Source organism: Balaenoptera ricei, chromosome 2, assembly GCF_028023285.1.
Source record: "Balaenoptera ricei isolate mBalRic1 chromosome 2, mBalRic1.hap2, whole genome shotgun sequence".
Lineage (NCBI taxonomy): Eukaryota > Metazoa > Chordata > Mammalia > Artiodactyla > Balaenopteridae > Balaenoptera > Balaenoptera ricei.
In genome coordinates, this window is record NC_082640.1 from 108,959,690 (window position 1) to 108,980,623 (window position 20,934).

The window sequence follows — 20,934 nt, forward strand, 5'->3', positions numbered from 1 at the left end:
CATTAATTTATAACAGGTTGCAGTTTTGTGACTTTCATATGTATGTCAGTCTTTTGTTTTTGTAAACTCTTTTTCCCCCCCAAATATTAGAGCTAATTTTTGAGTAGGAGGTACTTGTTTTTGCAAAGAGTTTAATTGACTAATTGCTGAAAATAAGTAGAAAGACTTGAAAGAATTTACAGAATTAAAAGTTTCCTAACTATTTTCTAGAAGTCATGAAAACTAATAGAAATACAATAAGCCTTTATGTCTCATAGATTGTCAGGTGATTATGACAGGTATGTGTATATATATATATATATATATATATATATATATATATATATTTATATATATTTATATATATATATTTATATCAAGCTGTTTTCAAAATATCTGGTTATCATATAGCTAGTCTTTTATTCTTTAGAATTTCTTTAATATTAAAATGTCATTTTGGTTCTCATCTGGATTAGTTTGGTATATAGATAACTTGTATTATTTCCTGAAAATATAGTAATTTTCAAATTGTGTGGGTGTTTTCCTTTTAAGTCACATAAAGCAATGAAATAGTTACTGAAGGATACATCTAAACATCATATCTCTATAGAGAATATGTTTAGGGATCATGTATTCTTTCTTTCTCCACCTGTTGGGTGCCACTTCTTACTGGATCTCATATCGCCCTCTTTCTTGGTTTATTCCCTAATTTCAGTGGAATCCGTCATTAAGAGACTGCCTTAGAGAAGTTACTTTCAAATCCTTGCATTTTGAAAACGTTCTTATTCTGCCCTCATATTTGATTGATAAATTGGTTGAATTTAATATTTTAGAATGAAGGTCATTTTTCCTCAAATCATTGAAGGCATTGCTCCATTGTCCCCTAGCATTTTGCCAGTGAGAAGTTTGATGCTAATATGATATTTGTTCCTTTTTAGCTGACTCTTTTTTTAAATTAATTAATTAATTAATTTATTTATTTATTTTTGGCTGCGTTGTGTCTTCGTTGCTGCACGCAGGTTTTCTTTGGTTGCGTCGAGCTAGGGCTACTCTTCATTGCTGTGCATGGGCTTCTCATTGTGGTGGCTTCTCTTGTTGCAGAGCATAGGCTCTAGGCATGCGGGCTTCAGTAGTTGTGGCATGCAGGCTCAGTAGTTGTGGCGCACGGGCTCAGTTGCTCTGCGGCACGTGGGTTCTTCCCGGACCAGGACTCAAACCTGTGTCCCCTGCATTGGCAGGCGGATTCTTAACCACTGCACCACCAGGGAAGCCCCAGCTGACTCGTTTTTCTTCTCTGTTATCTTTTATGATTGTGTCTTTATGTTTGACATGCTGAAATGTCACAACAGTGCACTGGACATTGAAGGTTGTTTCCCCTGTATCCCTTCTGCAACTTCCTATTGAGTAGCAGCATATCTCTGTCCTCTTTCTCTTAATGATGGTTTAGGGTGGCATTAATGCAGGTGAAAGCCAGTCACAACATGGCATTCTGGCCATAGCCATTAGGTCAGGGATGATTTTGTTAACCTGCATTGTACCAAATAGAATGAAGCCTAAGATGATGGATTGTTGGCAGAAGATAAGGTCTTTCTCCTGTGCAGAGGGATGTGTGGATGTGAGACCTAGAACTGTTGTGGCTTTTTTTGGGGGAGGCAGGGAAGAGAACGTGCTGTCAAATATGACACACAAAAAATGGCAGAGTCAATAGAATTGCAGTGTGAGGATGACTCTGCAAAATGCTCTTTCATTATTTGTTTGATGATTTACCCCCCTTGACTTTCTTTATTCCCTTTTGCTGGTACCCTCACTGATCAGACTTTAAATCTCCCAGATTGAATTTTCATGTCTCTTGTCTTTTCTCACATACTTTCCATCTCTGTATCTTTTTGTTGTACATTCTGTGAGGTTTCCATTTTAAATGCCCTACTTTCTTGTTGAAATTTTCTTTTTATTTTAGCAATCGTATTTTCAGTAGCCAAGAACTTGTTTATTGGTTGTCCCTTTTTTAATAACAATCTGTTTTTTCTTCTATAGATATAACGTCCCTACATCCATTTTAAAATACAGATTAGAGATTTTAAACATTATCTTTCATTCCCTAAAATATTCATGTTTTCTTTGGGTTTTTTTTCCTCATGTTTCTTTCTCTTTCATGTTGTAGGCTTTTCTCAGATGTCTCAGTTGCTTGTTCATATCTAAGCATAAGGCAAGAGGAAAGCTGACTGTGAATGCTTTTGACATTAGAGTTTTTCCAGCCTCGCATTTCATCCTTGTTATACCTAGAGTTCAGAATAATGTGGCCTCGTTTGGTTCCTTTCTTGACTTTCTTCTCTTCCATACAACAGTAGGTTACAGCTTCCTCTGTTGATTTATCAGTTGTTGTTCCTTATTCTTCTGCTTTCTGACTCAAGAAAACTAAATGAAATTCCTTTTCCATTGGTGTCTCCCCCCTGTTTTCTTTGTTTTTTGGAGATTATAACTTTGTTTTCATTTTAATGGAATCTCTTAATCCAGAAATCTTTCTTAATTTCACTCCAATGGAATTCATTTAATATTCTTCCCAAAGTTGAGTATTCAATTTCAGTCTTCCTCTTCTAATCTTTGGTACTTTTCTTCTTTCATGTTCCTTTTTGCATTAGGCATTTTATCTTGGTATTGATGATGTTAAATATGATGTTAAATTACCTAGTGGACACTTGTTTTCTAATTTGAATACAACAATAAGTGAATAATGATCTTTTTTCTTTTTTAGATATAATATTTACTATTGATAGACAGGCTTGTGAAAAACTTATTTTTTAAAACTGGATTTTAATTTAAAATTTTTAGAAAACATCAATTGCTACTTTACTCTTTGTATTGGTCAGAATTCTTTTGATTATAAGGAGCAGAAAGTAATGTTCAAGCTAGTTTAAATAATAAGAGAATTTACTGACAATGACCTAAAGATAAGTTTAGCTTCAAGTAGATTAGAAACAGGATACAAGCTATATGACCAACCCGCCTGCTGGGCTGTTTTTATCTCTTGCCTTTCTTTTCTTTTGATTCTATTCTCAGTCTGGACCCTTGTAGTTAGAAGATGGTTCACAGTTACATTCTTTCTAGTTCCTACCTAGTAGGAAAAGCTCTAATCTTCTTAAATAGCTAGAGGGAAAATCCACTTATGTTTCATTGTCACTCAGTGGCCTGACACGTATCATCCATGAATGCATTGTTGTTGGGAGAAAATGATTTCATTTGATTGGACAGGCCTAGATCCTGTGCCGTTCGTGGAGCAAACGACTGAGTCGTGATTGCTGTAACCACATCTACTGTGGTTCTGTGGGAAGAACAGAACCCACTGTTGGCAGGGTAGGTCTCCAAATATAAAGCAGGCTGTTGCCGGTAGAAGGCTGAACTGTGGCAGGGGGTAAAGAGTAACAAGTTTCCTGAGAATAAATAGGTTCCAACTGCTTACAAACTTGAGAACCATTCTAAATGGTTCTTCTTTTGAGATCTTCCTCCCTTTCTCCGCACCCCTCCCCCCTTCTTTTCTTTCCTCCCTCCCTCTCTTCCTTCCTTCTTGGCTTCTTTCAAAAATAGTTGACCATTGGAGCTACAACAGTAAGCTTATACTCTAGGACCTATATATTCAGTTGCTCATGATTTCTCCACCTTAACATCCTGTAGGCATGGTAAACTCCACAAGTTCAAAATTTATTCATTATCTTTCTGCACAAACGTGCTCACTTTTCTGTATTTCCCTCTTAGTTAAAAACATCGTCATTTACCCCATCACCTGAGTCTAACCTGGGGCCTCACTACCAGACTTCCACTTTCTCTCAGTTGCCTCCCACCCCAACCATAACCATTTGATCTACAAGACCTTTTGATATTACTTCTATGACTTCTGAAGTTGACCCTTTGACTTCATTCCCACCATAAATGTTTTTTTTTATCTATACTGTGCAAGTCTTCTAACTGGTCCACTTGCCTTCAATATTGCCTTGTGCACCCTCCAGCCTTGCTACCACATTGTCATCAGCTGATCTGCATACATACTTAAATAACCCACCCTTAAGATAAAGTCCAAACACATTAGCCTGGCAAAAAAAGACTCTTTAGGAAGAGGTCCTTGCAAGCCTGCCTGTCTGATCCTGCCATTCCCACATTCCCAAGCTTCTGGGTTTGAGTTATAATGAACTAATTAGGTTTCCAGGAGATTGCTTTTTCATATCTGAGTCTTTGCCTATGCTTTTCTACGCCTTTATCTCTTTGTTCTCCTGAAGAATCTCTTGTTGCTTCATACCCTTCTGTGGAATTGGCTCTAATTCACCTTCCTGTCTCTTCCTTGGCAGCTTGTCCATACCTCTACTGTGCTTCTTAGGATATTATCAATACTAGGATTGTTTATATGATTGTCTCTTGCTAGACTGTGAGACCCTCAAAGACAATCTCAGTACTCTTCATTTTTATATCTCTAGTGTCCAGCTATGTTCCTGGCATATGGATGACGTTTAAAGGATAGTTGAACAAATTAGTCCAAAATTTAACGAATTATCTTTTATATAATAATTTATCTAATGCAGGGGAGCCACAACATTGTTTATAAATAGATGTAAAACCATTGGCAAATTCATTTTATTTTTGTTTTTTCATTTAGAAGCTTAAATAGAAGTGAAACTTTTATTCATAGTTCGTAGAATAGAACTTTTATTCATCATAGTGAAACTTTTCAAAATAGGGTGTCCTATCAGATTTGGCAGTGTCACCATTAAGTGTACCAAGAATAATTTCCAGCTGCAGAATGTTTTATAAAAATGCTAAGCAGACACTTTTTCAAGTTATTTTTGGTATATATATCTTAGAAAACCTGCTTATTATGGTGGAAAATTACTTTGTGGATCTCTTTTCACTGTGAATCTCAGGGAAAAACCCTAGATAATTGGGTGGCTTGAGGCAAATCCAAAGGGTTTAGAGCGGGAGGCACATATAAGATGGCCTTAAGATTTTCAGGGAGAACCCATAGTGCTAATTAAACAGGCCCATAGTCCTGTACAGATTGCTTTTGGCTCTTCAGCATTGCACAGCTTGCCTCAAGCCCTGTCGGTTCCCAAGATTTTGGACATTAAGCCTAATCCCTTGGCACAAGAAATGCTTTGCTAATATTGATTCTGGACTCCAAATAGGAAAACTCGGAATTAGCACAGGCCAGTGTCATTTTGACTCCCAGGTGTGGCTTTATTGAGGCTGTGCCATCTCTGGCCCTTTCAATGATAAAGTCAACTATGCATGAGAAAGTACATGATGGATGATCTGTCCGGAAATAAAATGTTGGATCATACTCATCAATTATTACAGTTTGTAAACTTATCACAGGTCTAGAGTCTTCATCTATAGATTTCCCCTAAAGCCTGGAAAACGTGACTCCTTCATTCTAGCAAAACTATCGTTCTGTCTCCTCAACTTTGAACTTTCTCCACTTAGTATCAATGAATGTGTGTGTATATTACACATGCACTTATATACTCTTTCTTTTTATCTTTTGCCTGATTCATTGCCTCTCTATAAATTTACCAACTGACTAACTTTTATGTCCTTGTATTCCTTTCTTCTACGAATTATAGATTTTTTTCTATCTTATCATCTACTCTATATATTTTAAAGTATGTTGGGTATGTTTGTCTTGTCTTTCAAATTTCTTGCTTTTATGCTTTTCAACCTCTGATGCTTGTGTCCTATTAACTTTTTGGACTATGCTACTATTTATTTTTTAAGAAACCTTTTGTTGATGTCTACTTCTGGAGTTGTGTTGTCTAAGATGCTAGATGTATGTTGCTGTCCTACAGTCTATTATTTCATTTCTAGACCTGTTGTTTACCATGTCTTTGTTATGTTCTCTATTAAATGACTGAGAACACATTACAAAGATTTATAAGTATAAATTACTTTATTCCTTTATTGTTATCTTTACATTTTTTGTTACATAAGACTTTATTGGTGGTCACACAATAATATGATAGGTCTTGAACTGAACTTTTATGTCAACTTTCCCTTTTAAGTAGGGAATGTCTTCATTCAGCAAGTTTGTAGTGCCTAAATCATAAAGTAGCCATAAAATCAATGATAATATCAATAAATATTTAGAGCTTATCTTTTTTATTGGTAAGAAATGATTTAATAGGGGCTTGTTCTGTGACATGTGAGAAAAAATTGAGTGAATCAAAGGGATGTGTTAGTTGACCTTGACTTTTCCTGTTAACTTTAACCTCTACTACTACCATTTAGAGACTTTTCTTACGTCATTCATTTTGCAAACATTAATTGGATGCTTATAATGTACCACTACTGTAGAGTAAAAAAATGTACAAGACGTAGTCTCTGCTTTCACAGACCCTAATGAGATAAGACATATACACAAAGAAACTAATATAATGTAGAGATGCCATTAGAGTGTGCATTTAATAGGCTTGGGGATTCAGAGGAGAAAAAAGTCCCCTGTGTTGGGGAATCAGGAGAGGCTTTACAGGGAAAGTTACATTTGATATCCTTAAAGGTTGTTTCAATTTTGACAAAGGCAAGCATGGAAAATGACTAAGAGAATGTTGCAAATTAAGGGCATAGTTTAGCCACAGTCATGGAAGCAGGAAATCATGAGATATATTAGGGAAATAGTAGTTCAATTTGGCTAGAGCTCAAGAGTTCAAGGAGTAGTGGGAAATTAGTCTGGAAAGGTAGGTTGAAGCCACAAAAAAGAGTGTCTTAAATTTTAGACCAAGTTCAGGCAGTGAAGAGTCCCTAAGGCGGTGTTTTCCAAACTCAGTTTGGTGGTCACATCTTTTTCCTTAAATGAAAGAGGCTAGAATAAAATAGAAAATATCAAAATGCAGTGTATGTAGTAAGCTTAATTATTATTTTGGGAAACATGCGCACGTGTGTGTGTGCATGCTAGGCTGTTAACATTACGTGTATATATGTGTTTCTTACTGTTAAACAAATTGTCATGGTCAAACGAGTTTGAAAGCCACTACCTTGAAGGATTTTGCAAAAGAAATGACATAGAATTATATGGTTGAAGGGAACTTCAAGACCATTAGGTTGAACCACTAATAATGTAAGAAATGGATTAGGGAAGTGGAATTCTGGAGATGAGTTCAAATTGGAAACTGAGATACTCGGCTAGCTGAAAGGTTCTGAGGATCTAAACTGGGGGAGTACCAGTGGGAAAGTTGAAGAGAGGACATTGAAGAGGTGGGTTGATAGGGCTTGATGGTAATATTTAAATAAAAAGTGACAAGGAGTCTATGTAAGGTACCTTGTGAACTGACAGTTCCATGGCTAATCTACTCAGCTTTCACTGGGCACTGTTGATAATCAAATGAATTACAATAGCTATCTATTACAAATATTGTGATCCTCAATTTTGCAGCACCCTATCTTTGTCATCTCTTTAATCTGGTATAGGATGGTATAGAAGGTGCTTTATATCAATCTGGGTTCATTTAATCAAGATTAACTCTTAATAAATGTTAGTCTTGATGGTCCTTTTACATCTTCTTCATAGGGTTATATGTAGTACACATCAGCTAAAATAGTCCATCATATTTCTTGACTCTAAATAAAAGCACCTACAGGGAAGCACAATGTATGATATTAATGCTTTTAACATAATAGTCATGCATGTAGGTGGGATTCAAGTTACCATGGTCTTTCTCCACTCTCTCACACTCTATAATGTATCCTGCAAACTCCTGCCAGGTTAGTCTTTCTAGAGTGTAGATCCAGTCACATTTGTCTCCTCATCAGAAACCTTTGCTGTTTACCATTGACCCCCTAGGTGCTCTGCAGTATGACTTCATCTTATCTTTCATATTTTCCCAGTATTCCCCCACATAGAACCTGTGTTCCACCTGCACTAGACTATTGTCAGAACTCATTCTTCCCCATATAGTCCTTGTCTTACCTGCTGAGTGCTATGTTTTATTCAGAAATAACCTTTCCTCTCCAATTCCTTCTTTAACATGGCATCTCCTTCTTGATGTCTTCCTTGATATGCCCCCACTGAATGTAATATCTTCCTCTCTGGACCTTTCATGTAACATTGTATTTCTCTTATAGTACTTAATCTATCTTGATATCCAGAGCTACTGGCTCTGTTTTGTTGTGTAATTTGTTTTTGTTGTGGGTTTTTGTTTAAAGGTTATAATTACTTCAAGGGGCAAGGATTGTATTTCGTTCTTTTTTATTTCTTATGGACTATACAGGCATTGTGTTCAACTGTTCTCCTCTGGAATTCAGTTTTTCCATCTGTAAAATTTGAATATATCTTCCTTTTATCCTTTTTATCTGTTTTGAGAATAAATGAGAAAATATATGAGAGCCTCTTTAGGTTTCTAGAAAAAAAGATGCTGTATAAGTTACTTTTTTTTTAAAGCCTGTCAACTTCATGTCAGTCTCAGATTTTCTTTCTCCTTTATTCTCTAGCTTCCAAAATAATCCAGTACAGCTAAATAAAGTCAGTTTTTTTCATTGCATACAATTTCCATTAGTATATTAATATTAAGTAGTAGCTGCAAGTTGGCATGGAGATGAGTGTAATTCCTCTTGACTTTATTAGTACATTAATGCAGAGAAGAAAAAGAATGGTAATCGTTCAAATTGTGAAAGAGGTTTTAATGGGGGCAAATTTATATTATATATTGGATTGAATTTATTCTACTACATTTGTTGCCTATAATTTTTGGCCCTCTGAGTCTTTTTTAGACTCTTTCAGTCAGATAGTTCAACCTTCCAAGAGATGTGTGGAAATAATGTTTTCTGTCTAGTTTCCTATATGAGTAAACTGAGGCATGGATTGTTTCAAAAGAAGATAAAGAAGTGAACCCAAAGATGACAAAGGTTCTTATTAATAGATGCTTTTTTTCCCATTAAAAATTATTTTGGCGTGTTCTTTTAGGGTTAAACTATGCTTATTTTTAAAATTGAAGCAGTATATTTGCTATTAACTCATTTGTAAAAAGCCTTAAGCAAGGACTTTCATTGAGGGTTAATGAACTAAATTTAGAGAATTTTGACTTTTGAAATAGTATGTAAAGAATTAACAGATTTTAAAAGTGGCTCTTAGAATGTCCAGAGGCAGTAAAATGGGACAATTATGTGCACTCCTGTATATAAGAGCAATTACCTCTCAATGCCAGCAGAATTTTCCTACCCTTATTCATAGAATCTATGGTGCTGAGGCATGTGGTCACTTTGTGTACTTGCACAGCGTAGGTGCTCAATGAGCAGTTGTTAAATTAGACTTACTAATCTGAGTCTATCTAACCTTCACCAAATTTAGCTAATATTGATCCCTATAGATTTCTATAAAAATAGAGACAAATCAGAAGAGGCAGAACTATTTATCAGATATTTATTTTCCCTTCCTTGTGCAAAATACTTTGCTGCCTACTATAAGATTGGTTCTAGAGCCATTGAAATGGTCTGTGGTCTCTTTTAAAACCAGTTCCCTTGTGGATTCTTTCCTACATACTAATTTTGCAAGGTGGTGAGGAGAGGAGGAAGAATCATCATCACTTGGTACATAACCCGTGGTCTTCCCTTTTGAGCCTTTCACAGTTTCCCTCCTTTAATGATTTTTATTGGTTTCACAGTCATTTTTGTGACTTCTTAACCCTCACCCAACTTGTACTGATTTTGAGTGGTCATATAACCTGGGCTTGATCACAGAAAGCTAGTAGGAATCAGGCTAGTGGACTTCAGTGCAAAATAACTTGATACTTTAAGACAGGATTTCTTAATTTAGAGGGGAGAGATGTTTTTGAACCCTGAAATTTTGTGCAAATTTTTTGTGAATGTAAATTTTTCTGGGGAGAGGTCCAAATTTTTATCATAGACTCACAGCGATCTGTTCTTTTCAAAAGTTTAAGAACTACTATTTTAACCATCAGTTTCAGAAAGCCTTGTAGCCTAGGGGTACACATGACTACTCAGGTTAGGCATCTACTGTCCACTGAGCTATGTGCTATGAGATGAGAGGGAGCTTCTGTGGCTTCCAAAGAGTGAAGAGGAAAGTACCATGGAGGTAGCACCTGAGAGCAGATGGGGATGTCAGGCATTTCTCAAGAAAAATATTAAGATCTCAAAAATAATAGAGTGAAAAGTGGCATCTTATAATTTCATGTAGGAAATGATGACCAGAGAAGGGCCAACAGACTTGGACCTTGTGTGTGTTCTGGATGGTTCTTAATAAGCCTTTGGATTTTATGTTGAAAGAGAAAAGGATAGGGATACAAAAAGCAGTGTTCCTGATTTTCTCAAATGTAGCTTTCTTTTTTTGAATTTCTGTTGTGCTTAGTTACTTTTTTGGGTTGTTATTACATTATGCCTTGTGTTACATCATTATTTGCATAGGTATTATATCTTCCTTGTCAGTTTATAGCCTCTTGAAGGCACAACTTTGTGTTTTTCAACTTTGGATACTCTGCAGTGTTCATCATGGTGCCTTGTCCATAAGAGGTGTGCAGAATTTGTCATTGTGTATTTGCCCTAGGGATGCTGTTGAAGATTTTCACCATATTGCATGTTCAACTTTATAACGATCCAAGGGTGAAATTTCTCTCAGGACTTAGTCTTTATAATGGTTTGCCTTACTATAACTATTAAGACGGTTTTTATTGTATGAACACTAAATCACGCAACTCATTTTAGTTTCTTCTTTATATTGATTGTTAGAAAGCCCAGAGCCATGTGATTTTTTTTCAATTATTTTTGTCTTATTGTAATTATAGTTGCTATTGTTCATGTAGCACTACCTGCCAGGCACTGTCCTAATCTCTACACATTATATTCTAATTTATCCTTACCTCAACCCTGGTTTATTATCCCTGTGTTACAGATATGTCATTGAGATACAGAGGTTAAGTAACTTGTCCAAGGTTACACAGCTAGAAAGTAGAACATGTACTTTTAATCACTGTGTTCTGCTGCCTCCCAGCATTACATATGTGTTAATTCATGCAGATATTACCATATAACAATACATATATAATACATATATAGACCAATAAGGCATGTGTGAATTAGCAGTGAGACAGAGGGGGCAGGTATGTGGTTTGATAAGGGGAGGTGGAGTTATTATGTCTTGGATTAAATTCATCTATCATCTGCGATCTCATCTCATTTCAAAGCTCTCAGAATAGTTTTAGATTATTGCTACTCAGAGTATGGTCTAGGGGCTGGTGCTAGTCGAAGAAGTGTTTGCTGTTGGCTCAAGGTCAGCTATTTATAGAAATTGAAGGTAAGTATTTAGAAACTTTTATAGTAATTTGAGAGTAATTTTATATTTGTTGAATCTAATAATAAAAATTTGGCCTTGTGTTTTTTATCTTTTTAATTTTTTGTTTGTAATTCATTTTAATTGCATTTTACAAAAGTGTTGGTCTTTGAAGGTTTGGAAATCTTTTTTTAAAAAGTGGTCCTTAACTTGGTTTGAGAAGCACTGGTCTAGGTAACAGCTTTTCAAGTTTTTAGGCTATTGTTTGAAAAAGAAAAGACGTGATCTGTAGCTTGAAATTACATTCTAATCTAAACCTGGTTCTGAGGATGAATTAGGAATTGGTATATTTGGCTGCATTGTCAGTTTCTTGATTCTGTGAGAAAAGGCCCTAAATTGAATGGACTTTTTAGGGAAGGAGGGCAGTTTTCATTTTTTTTCTTATATTTAGTACTTTTCTCAAGAATGACACATTTTATTGATTCCTTGATCCAGGATAATAGCATGAGGAACTTGTCTATCATTTACAGTTACAGCCTCCTTCCTTGACTTAAGTAGCTAATAAGGTACTTCAAATTTTTTTGTGTTCAAATTTTTTCCTGGAATAACAGAAAAGCAAAAAGATAATAACAGCAACAGAACATTGCTGATGATGCCACCTTGGTGTGATAGCTTCTACATTTATGGAAAGCAAAGATATCTTCATTGAAATAATATTTGCAAAACCAGTTCAGTTTTTATTTTTTTGAATTTTATTTTTATACAGCAGGTTCTTATTAGTTATCTGTTAAACCAGTTCAGTTTTTAATTTTTCTTTTTCTTTTTAGGTGGGTTGGGAAGTCTTCTTCTACAATATAATATGCTGTAAAATAACTACGTGTTCAGTTACCAATCCTAATAGGGTGTTTTAGTGTCCATACAATTGCCATCTTGTCTTTAAAATAATCTCTTTTTGGTGATCCCGTAAAGTAGTATTTGATGAGTTCTTTTCATCACTTTTTTTTTGGATGTTTAAAAGCTGGTCTGCAAATAGAGAAATGGGCTAAGGATATGAACAGGCATTTCACAGAGAAAGAAATTCAAATAGCCAAAAAATGTTCAACCTCACTAACTCAAAAATGCAGCTATCACTTGGGCAGGATTAAGAAACGATACTGGTTTTGGGGAAGTGAGTACTCTTATGTGCTGCCAACAGCCCTAGAAATTGGTTCAGCCTTTCTGAGTGTAATTTGGCAGAACTCATCAGAAAACAAAAAATATACTGTCTCTTTATCCAGCCCTTCCACTTTGGGGATATATTCTAAGGAAATAAAGTTGTACTGAAAGATTTAGAAATGGCTGGCAAACTAAATTATGGTGTATCCATACAGTGGAATGCTGTATAGGATCAAAACTGAAGTTGCAGATATATATCTATATATATTATTAGGAGGAGGCAATGGAGTACCAAATACTCTGTATGGTATAATTACATTTTTGTATAAGTATTTGTACAAATATATGCATAGAAAAATATCTGAAGGATAAATTTTTTTTAAAGTACTTTATTTATTTATTTATTTATTTATTTATTTATTTATGGCTGTGTTGGGTCTTCATTTCTGCGCGAGGGCCTTCTCTAGTTGTGGCAAGTGGGGCCCACTCTTCATCACGGTGCGCGGGCCTCTCATTATCGCGGCCTCTCCCGTTGTGGAGCACAGGCTCCAGACGCACAGGCTCAGCAATTGTGGCTCACGGGCCTAGTTGCTCCGCGGCATGTGGGATCCTCCCAGACCAGGGCTCGAACCCGTGTCCCCTGCATTGGCAGGCGGATTCTCAACCACTGCGCCACCAGGGAAGCCCTGAAGGATAAGTTTTTAAGTCTGTATATGGAAAGTATTAAGAGCATTGGTGTAATTTTTGCACATTGGAATTTTTGATTCTTTCCTCTAATGAACATGCATTGCTTTTGAAGCTTCTTTGTTGAAGATTTGGCTTCCATCTTAAAATGCACAGAATGGTATAGGAGTCAAGGAAACCTGGTAATCAACAGGATGTCGCCATTCCCCAGGTCCTTTACTGAAGGTTCATCAGGAGCCTGTTTTTCTTTTCTTTTTAGAGCTGGTTCTTGAAAGCTGTGTTTGAGGGGTTTTTTTGTTTGTTTGTTTTTCTGTTTTTTTTTTCCTTCTGTGACAAATGCCTATCATTTTCTAAACAAGAAAGCCAATGTCCCAGTTAGGTGTGTGGGGTTCTTTTCATTCACTTGCAGCCCTGTTGTGTTAATACTGAATAGGCAGAGACAGCCTGACTGGTGGTGAAAGATGGTGAGCCAGCCTCAGGGCTTTTTCTGGTCAGCCCTAAACCTCTGATTGCCACGTTTTCCTAATTTCCCATTTCCAGGGCATCACTAGAGTGACCTTGCTTGCTGAATATGACGCTCTGAATCTCAAAGATTTTCACATGCATTTGGAAGTGGGCAGCCAGGCGATTGTTTACAGGACTCTGAATGAACTGTGCGCTCACAGCAAGTTTGATAAACACACCATTTCCTCCTTTTATCAGTGAGATTGCAGAATGTGAAGTATGAGTTTCCAGTTTTACTCATTCTCCTCAACCCTTTTCCTGTTTAAAAACTTAGACATACTAATTGGATGCTGATCTGTCCCTGTTTTTTATTTTGCTTACTGGTAGTTGATGGCTTATTCCACTACTTACCTAGGCAAGGTTTGGCAGTCCTTCAAAAATAAACTTTCCATGTATTCAACTTAAAGGAGATTCATCCCAAGGAATGTAATGTGAGCACTAATTAACAGTAATGACTGCTAATCACTTTGCTTTTTATACTCCTTTAGGAGCACTGCTATTATCCAGTGTAGTTAAGTAAAATGCTTGTATATGAATCAACAATGCTGCATCCTTTTAGCAGCTATTGCTCACAGTCAAGCTTTGCATAAATTAGAGTTAACCAAAATTGATTTTAGTATGCTACATTTCTTTTTATAATAGGAAACTAAAATATCTACTTAAATATCCTGAATATTAAAGACATTACCTGTTTTTCTTTATTTCTTCTTTCTTTCTTTCTTTCTTTCTTTCTTCAATCATCCGTATGGTAGATGAAGAACAATATTGCAAATAAATTTTCTCATAGTTCACGACATTTCTCTTAGATTTCTTTGAAATTGCGTGTGACATACTCTTCATAGTCACAGCAGCACTTTGATTCTGTTGTATGCATTTTATCAGATCAGTGAAAAGCAATAGGCTTATGTTTAATTTTTCTGGTTTTGTGCATTTACTTCCTAGAGGATCTTACAGTTTCTTTAAATTACATGGCCCATTTATATAAACTTGGTTCATAGGATTGCTCCTTCAATGTTCATTAAAAGAGGTTGTTTTATTATGTTTAGTGTATTATTAGACTATTATAAAAGCTTTCTGTTTATTTACATGCACTCAATATACCTACAAACTGCCTTGCCTCAGGAGGAGACTAAGCAAAACTCATAAATTAATAATTTAAGGGAGCAATACTCAAGTAGCATTTTGGTTAAGTTAATAAGTTAAAGCCTTAGAGTCAGTGCTGGCCACTTCAACAATGCTTTACTTTTGACTTTTATTGGCTGAAAATAACTTGTTAAACTGGAGCTTTGGTAATAAAATGAAATCTACATACCATCTGAAGCCCCTTCCCCTCTTTTTGATTTATGAGCAGGTTGACATATTATTGAAGAATTTTTAACACTTTCACAGTTCTGCACTTTGATTTCAGAGAACGTGCCAATCTCTCTGGAAGTTTGAGAGTGACAAAATGAGTTGTATACTGTTTTTCTAGGAAATTTGGGAGTCTTTACTAGAGGCCTTAGTTTTATTTTATTTTATTATTATTTTTTTGAGCTGCTCTGTGCAGCCTTTGGGATCTTAGTTCCCTGACCAGGGACTGAACCCAGGCCCTCAGCTTCGGCAGTAGAAAGCGCAGAGTCCTAACCACTGTACCGCCAGGGAATTCCCAAGGCCTTAGTTTTATGATGGTACCTTTATTAATGTTGATTCATCTAACTTCTAATGTGGTGTTATGATTTGATATATATTAATGCATTTCTCATTTTACATATTATCTCTAGTAGTCTGGTCATGATGTTTTAATTCTTATAGCTGTATAGTGTTTCAGCAATTCAGGACATTATTTTTAAATTACCAAAATAAATAATTTAATTTTCCTTTCCCATTTATATTATTTGTGTCAAAAATTTTAATTTTTGGTGAATAAACAAGTGGAACAAAATTAAGTGGTAGGGTAATAAGTAGCTTTGTATTTTATATACTAGCCTCATTGTAATTCATTGCAAACATATATATTAAAAAAGATCTTTGGCACTGTACTTAATCGAATTTAGTTGCAAAGAGTTGTAACAGGAATGATGTGAGAGGACAGAAAATACATGGAAAGCTTGAATGCTATCCGTATGTAATTATATGATTAGTGAATATTGTTGTATATAACTTATTTCTTTTATATCCCAGAACTGTTGCACAATAGCACAAAATTCATATCTCTGAAGGAAAACTTGTTTTTTCTATTTTGCTTTGAGTTTGAGTTTTTACATGTAATAGAATTTTGTTTAAAAAAGGTGAGGATTTCAATTTTGATCCTTTTTTTGTTTTGTTTTTTTGCAGTGTGTTTACTTTCATGGGAGAGTGATTGATCTGTAGCTGTCATTTTTCCCAAAGAGGGGACAAATGGAATTGGCCTTTTAGACAAAAGTATGCAAACAGACTGCATTCTTTCTGTTGATAGAATTATGGAAGGATTGCATGAGGTGCCACATTCGTTTTCCTATTGATTGTGAAGAGGATTTTGCAATGGGGTGCTGTTTCCATTGGATAAGGAGGTGCTATGATTAGTTACCTTTCTCATGAAAGCACTACAAAGGGGAATGCAAAATGTGTGCAGTGCGGTGTTCTCAATTTGACAGTTGTTTTTGTTAAGTTTTTTGCCCCATTGAAGTTCAGCCTATTTTAGAAAAACATACATTTTGGTTTTTTCCCTTTATTAGGCTTAGTAGATTACCATGCATTTGACTCTTTAAAGAAATTACACATTCTAGACGTTTTTCTCAGCTTCTATTGTAAAGCTTCAAAGCTAATGCAACAGTGCCCTCTATAGTCTTTTAGTGAACAGTAGATAAATGTAGATGATTTGGAATATTCAGGTAAGAAGCAGGATATTTAAATTTAAGTTTTGCTCAGACAAGAGACTCCTTTTTCCTAAGCAGACATTCTTGTTTTTCACTAGCGGCTTTACTTTAAACAAAGGGAACAAAAGACCATTCTGAGTTTTCATTTAGAATTATTGGCTACCTCTTGGTGTTATCCAGTGGTAAATCTCAAGTTTTATCAGACATTCATCAGAGTAATTTGAGATAGAAGGAATCTTACAAGCTTTACTGTCTCTTCATGAAATATCTTTTTGAAGTTGAGTTCCAATAGGAGTATTTCAAAAAATAATTTAGTTCCTTTGTACTCATTTCTTCTATTTAATTAGAGCCTGAGTGGGCTGCCTAGAACTTAACTTTTACTTGTTCCTGAATTGGGTAACCCAGGCTTTATACATGACATTATTTAAATTCAAACTAAGGGAGTTACACAATGACTAAAGTATTTGTCATTAATTAGCATTGATTTAAATTTTAGATTTTCCTTTCTCTTTTTTGGTAGCCTATTTGATCATATATGTCGATAGCTAAATTTTTCATTGTAAAACAGCTTTATGTACAGCTGTTAAATGATAGTAATAGAAGGCATCATATTTAGCTGTGATTAGAAGAGAAAAATTTCATGTGCTAAGTTTATTTTGCTTCTGAGAGTATTTTAATAAAAAAAAAACCATGGGCCCAAATCCTAGCTTCTCCTTGTATTCACTATGTAATATTGAACACATTTCTTAACGTCTGAGCCTGCTTTCTCATCTGTCAAACGGGAGTGAAAATAGCTTATCTTTTGAGGTTTTGTAAGGGATGAGAGATAATGTATATTAATTGGCCAAGTCATTATAGATGCTTAAATGGTAACTTCAGTCCAAAAATCACAGTGTGAAGGTAAGTGGTATTGTTTTACATGGGGAAGTTTTAATATAAATCTAGAACACATTTAATGCACTATAGATTTCTTTAAAAATTCTGATCTCATAACTTCTGATGATTTATGTGAATCTGAAAGCTGGCATGGCATTCCTTGGTAACGTGGACTGACAAAGTGAGATGGTGCATTAACTTTCAATTCCCTGCAGACCTCATCCCCAAACTTCTTAAATAGGCCATGTTTATTAACTTTACTTTAGTAGACATTTACCCACAAAACAATATTTGGCAACATGTGAAACTGATAATAAATGAAACTCAAAAAAAAAAGGGAGTCTTTTATTTTTTTCCCTCAGTATATCTGGGAACAGTTAGGATACTTTTCATTTACCTGTGTTCTTAGAGGTAGTCTAGAGCCCTTATTCTACTTTCTAGGTAAGCGGCTTTTGCTTTCTTCACCTGGCTGCAAAAAAGACGTGTAAAAATAGATGAAGGTGGAGCTTTTCTGGTCGAAGTGGACTTGGGTCAATAAAGACCCTCCCCTTTGAAGGAACAAAGTTTAAAAATCACTTGGTACTGTATTGTAAATGTATATGTGTGTACACACACACACACACACACACACCCTCTATTGTGCAAAGGCTTTGTTCTACTTTGGTTTGAATACAAAGTACTTAATTCTTTACCTGGCACATAAAAGATGCTCAATTAATGTGTGCTGAATACAAAATTTTTTTAACATCAGGCCTTTTTTATTGATATATAAGATTTGAGATATCATATGTATTAAAATTCACAATTTAATGCAGTGACGTAATATTACAGTAATTGTTTCTCTGTGAACCATTTAAAACAAGCACACCTTCAGAGTAATTCATATACTTATTCTTTAAAGTCAAATTGTTCTAACTACAAATAATAATGGGAAATGAATTTTTAAAAATTCAGAACTTGTCTTCAAAACGTAAAAGCTGCTTTATTCCACAGTGATGGATTTAGCTAAATATTCAGGCATTTCACATAACCCGATGATAAACATAATCTTTCTCTAGGAAGTACTGAACTGAATTTTCTTAACATTCTGTAAAGCATTGTTTTTCTTGTAAGGTTCTTACTTGTGCTTCATATTGATTTTGAATAACCTTGAATTTAATATTATAATAAAGCACATATTGTTTTTAGTATATCACTTGGGTTAACATTGAGAACTGCAAAAGCATCTTTTTAAATCATTTTGAAGAAGCAACCAATGTTTAAGCCTTTAGATTGAAAATGAACAAGCTCCTAATAAACAAATATGGTAGTTCTTTTTAAAATAATGGCCAGTTGCAGTAGGAAACATGTTTAAAATTAAATTCTGGTTTCCAAGACTGACAAGATGCTGTCTACCAAAAAAAACGAATAAGGTATTTTTTCTTTGCAATGGAAGTACCAAATTAGGAATCCACTTAATTAAAATAGTGATAAATGTAGATTACATTACTGAAGACAGTGAAATACAGCTGCTCTGTCTAGTTAGAGCCTGCATGATTTACCCAGACTGTACAAAGAAGCAGTGGAGCAGCCACTGCAGACTGTTAGAGGAAATGTCCTGTTTATTCTACATACATGTCTTTTTTTAATTAAAATGTCAGTGATAATTTTATAGCAGTCCTCTAAAAAAAAAAATCCTTCTTTAAATTTCTTCAAGGTGGTAGAATGTGAGACGAGATCATTACCACTGCTGAATGAAGAAGAATGAAACCTGAGAAAAAAATAGCATTTTATTATTTTTTTACTAATTCAGTTTTCTTTATTATAAGTTGATATTGAAATATGTGATGAAATTTTTTTAATGTGAGTCTTGCATGAGAGAAATGTGGCAAAAATCTTTGAATATACATTTTATTTAAAAATCTTTTGGAGCCACAAGCAAGATTTGGGTGGAGCCATAAGTAATATTGCTTACAAAAAAAGATGTGTGTATGTATACTGTGGAATTCTCAAGGTGGGTATATCAGGATTAGCTGGGTGGTATTTCCTCCTCAGCTCCATCACTGGGTTGTGATGAGGAATAATATGTTGTCAGTGTTTGGAGACCAAAAAGAGGTTAATAGCCCTTGTTACACTGTATATTTTCACCTTTTACTTTAATGATGACCAATGATATCTTCATAATTACATATATTTCAGAAAACCAAGGTTGTATGTAACAAGAAATGTTGGGGATTTCTTTGTTTGTTTCCAAGGGCTGAGTGGGGACTCTGGAGTCAGACTTGTCTGCTGTGTTCCAGGCTCTACCATACCACATGCTAGCTGTATGACCTTGGTTTAGTTAATTTCTCTAGCTTTCACATTTGTAAAGTGGGGCTTTCACATTTGTAAAGTGGGGCTAATGATAAGTACCTACATCATAGGATTGTCATGAGCATTAATGGGACAGTAAAATAGATCATAAAGGAAGCCTCAATAAATGTTAACTATTACATTATTATCATTATTATTATTATTATTTTTAGTCACTAAGTATTATGTTTCTTTTGCATTAGAGCAATAGAGCATTGCTCGTAGTTAACTAACTTAAGATCATTGTTATCTGTCCTGGTTTATCTGTTGATCTGGTTCTTAGAGCAGTTAACCATGCTCTTCTGTGTCTTCAGGCATAGTGTGGTAGAAATTCTGCTACTCCTTATTTTGTCTTTAATTGTCTTTCCTCTTTGTGCTTCAGATATCAGTTTCTTTGACATTGGTGAATATAATGTCAAAGCTTATGCATTTCACTATGTGTGTTTTTTACTTTGCTTTAGCTTGATATTGCTGGAATTAATTGAATATCTTCCAGGGTTCAGTTTTTCTAAAGGGTCTTGCAGGTGCCCACCTACTAAAATTTTATTAACTGGAAAAGCTTTGTAGACAGAAAATGGTCACATTAGTAGAATTTGAAAAGTTTATATGAGAAAACAATGTGAGGAGGAATTCTTCAGATGATTTTATTCTGTATGCTTTTTTCTTTAGCTTCAGTAAGGTGATAAATGCAAGAGGTGCAAAGATAGGAAGTCACATACTATATAACCATTATTCATAATGTTTACACATGCTCTGTGAGTTGTAGAACATTAACATACATTTATTTTTTCTCTTGTTATTTTTCTAGGGGTTTTTTTTGTCTAGCTGCTAGAGATGTGGATGATTTAAGGCACAGTGCCTGTCTCAAGGACTTAGCACTTTGAGTTTTAAGGGAAAAAGTTACTGCTATGTATTCATCAGAATTATTATTTGTGATGAAATCTTTGCTCTTTTAAAAATATTCCATGTTTCTTGTAGTGTACCTTTGTTCCACGAGTTTGCATTCATCCTTCCTTGTCTGGCCATTGTCACTGAGTTTCTCCTAAGAGTCCTGTGGTCTTTAAGGCTCAGTATTGCTCCATCTGAGCCTGTTTGTGGATTATACTTACGAATCTTGATTTAGCTTATAATTTTGATTAATACCTTCAAATAACTTAGTAGTTTATTTTTAACCAATTTAGCCTTAGAGTCTCTAAGCTTCTTCCTTGTCCTGGTCCTCCACAATGGAGAGTGGATAATTACACGGTAACAGTTTTTCAGTGCTTCCACCACAGTACTAGTTTTGCCAAAGTGAAGTGTGATTTTGTACTAAATTAG

The 20,934-nt window shown here is 35.0% G+C and overlaps 1 protein-coding gene across 3 annotated transcripts in view; it reads left to right on the plus strand.

Annotated features, from left to right (window-relative positions):
- Nucleotides 1–20,934, plus strand: part of DPH6 (diphthamine biosynthesis 6) — a 177,587-nt gene that overhangs the window by 10,415 nt on the left and 146,238 nt on the right. Inside the window, exon 4 of one of the 3 annotated variants that reach the window (XM_059913679.1) lies at nt 13,613–13,792. The exons of the other annotated variants lie outside the window; for them this stretch is intronic. Coding sequence (XP_059769662.1) covers nt 13,613–13,777 — 165 coding nt within the window. The 3' untranslated portion in view covers nt 13,778–13,792. Of the gene's footprint in view, nt 1–13,612; nt 13,793–20,934 lie in introns of those variants that run through there. 3 annotated transcript variants of the gene reach the window in all.